Genomic DNA, 2449 nt, shown 5'->3' with positions numbered 1-2449 from the left:
TTTTGTTAGATATGATTTTTTTTTCTAAACATGATTTTTATTTTTTAATAAATTCCGGTGATTGCTTATTTTTTTTAGTTATTTCTCACTTTTTTGGTTTTAATTAGACACCATTTTTTAACAAGAGTATATGAGTAAATTTATCCAAACTCACTTTTTTTATCCTTCCATTTTTCCACTCCTAATCAAACAAAAATGAAAAAAATTAAAATCTTTTCTATCATTCTACTTTTTCATCCTCTCACTTTTTTACTCCCAGCCAAACAGACTCTAAACCTCCCAAATGCATCAAGCTGCCGTCAATTGCAGGTTCCATGCGTTGGCCGCATTCAATGCAGGTTCCATGCATTAATTATTGCATAGGTTTATGACAAAACAAAGCCATTATTAAGGTCTGTCGAAAGCTTAATTAGCAAGCCACTCAACATTATTGAAAATGACGTCAAGGTTTCATAATAGGGTCATAGTACCTCAATACGCAACTCAATCATTATTATTATTATTATTATTATTATTAATGTTCTACACGAAAAGATATTAAATTGAAAAATGGTATAAATTCCAAGCTTTCCTTGTATTAATGCATAAGTTACCCAGTTTTGTCGTTCACGGGTCTTATTGCTAATTGCTGCCTATATAAATTTAAGTGTAGTCGAGCAAATCTTGTTTTAAAACTCAAGCAACTTTGTGTCTCTCTCTCATAAGGTCTGAGAGGTAGAGAGAGAGAGAGAGAGAGAGAGATAGAGAGACATGGCTTTGACTTGGCTTCTTCATTCTGCATGTCATGTTCTAGGGTCACCAAAAATCACTAATATGCATGTCAATAGCAGCTTGAAGACCCCTAATGGGGTGCCTGAGATGATGCAACCAGCTTGCAAGGAAATGAAACCTTCAGCTTCAGGGTTCCAAATGCCTCTTCATTATCCTCGCTACAAGAAAGCTGACTATGAGAAAATGGAGGAATGGAAACTGGACCTTCTTCTCAACCAATATGGGTTGAGCTTCAAAGGCACTCTTGATGAAAAGAGGGCATATGCAATGGGGGCATTCTTGTGGCCTGATCAATATTAGTAAAGGAAGTTTTATATATATATATATATATATATATATGCCATAATCATGTTCATGTCCATTCTCTCTATGTGGATTTTGGCCTTATGGTCAGTATGATTTGTAGTTTATGTTATGTAGTAATTTTCTGCCTAAAACTGATGCTAGCAGCTTAAGACAGGCCATAATCATGTTCATGTCCACTCTCTCTATATGTGTTTTGGCCTTATGGTCAGTATGATTTGTAGTCTATGTTATGTAGTAATTTTCTGCCTTAAACTGATGCTAGCTTAAGATAGTTATATGCATGGAATAAATGATAAAGTGAGCATATTTTCTTGCTCATAATGTTTTAGTGGGAAAGACTTCGACTTGTTTCGTAAATAATCTTGTGGCAGGTCCAAATTACCAGTTTTACACACTGCCTCAATCCCAGGTTTTTTTTGCGTGTTGAATTCAAAGTAACTTCAGTAAATTTAAAGGTACTCCTCCCCTCTTAAAATGAATATATGTACTCCTTTAGGCAAGCAACAACATGAAAGTCAATATTCCTTTTTTTTTTTTTAAGCAATATTACTGGAACAAACATTCAAATGACAGATCTAAACTATATATATTGGTAAAACCAACCAGATCCCAGAGCCAATTTCCTGGTTTAAAGTGTTTTACAGGTGGTCTTGAGACTCTTGTCCAAATAATTAATGAAATATGGTTCTTATTAAAAAAAAAAAATTTACCTACGGTAGTGTGAAAAATAAGGTTTCCAATTTCTGGAAATTACAGTCCCAGCATAATATGATCTATTAATCTTGTGGCAGAGATGGTGGAACAACAAATCATCCCCCGTACAATTTTGGATCAGTAGGAATATAATAGTGGATTTGTTTAAACTTCTGTCAAATTAAAAAATTATTAAGTGGAGTAAGCATATATATATATATATATATAAATATATATATATGCTTACTCCACTTAATAATTTTTTAATTTGATAGAAGTTTAAACAAATCCACTATTATACTATATTTTTTTTTAATACCCTCCTCAAAGTTACTCCACTCAATGTACTTTTTTATTTGATGGAAATTTGGACAAACCCATCATTGTCCTACGTGAGTGTTTTGATTCTACTGAAAACCCATACGTTTGCGTTTGCGTTTGCGTTTGCGTTTTTATTCAATAGGTCTCGTGCATTGTTTACGGGACCCACAAGTACGAAATTTAGCAAATCTAATTTTAAAATTGGGTCACATGGTACTATTCACACATTTAAAATTTATTTTGCTACAATGTTTTCAGTGTTCCAAACAGACTTTAAAATACAAATTTTTATATATGAGTGAGTGCAAAGCACACCTAGAGTAACTTTAAATAAATTTATACCTATTAGGACCGGCAT

At 32.9% G+C, this 2449-nt stretch overlaps 1 protein-coding gene across 1 annotated transcript; it reads left to right on the top strand.

Moving 5' to 3' along the window:
• The first annotated feature begins 606 nt into the window (after positions 1 to 606).
• On the top strand, positions 607 to 1410 carry LOC142636899 (uncharacterized). Its single transcript, XM_075811184.1, has one exon. It carries the CDS (start codon positions 751 to 753, stop codon positions 1069 to 1071), a length of 321 nt encoding a protein of 106 aa, XP_075667299.1. The 5' UTR covers positions 607 to 750; the 3' UTR covers positions 1072 to 1410.
• Positions 1411 to 2449: the final 1039 nt, after the last annotated feature.

This window comes from Castanea sativa, chromosome 5 (genome assembly GCF_040712315.1).
Source record: "Castanea sativa cultivar Marrone di Chiusa Pesio chromosome 5, ASM4071231v1".
NCBI classification, from domain to species: domain Eukaryota; kingdom Viridiplantae; phylum Streptophyta; class Magnoliopsida; order Fagales; family Fagaceae; genus Castanea; species Castanea sativa.
The sequence above is the reverse complement of the archived record's forward strand: the minus strand, read 5'-3'. Positions and strand labels throughout refer to the sequence as shown.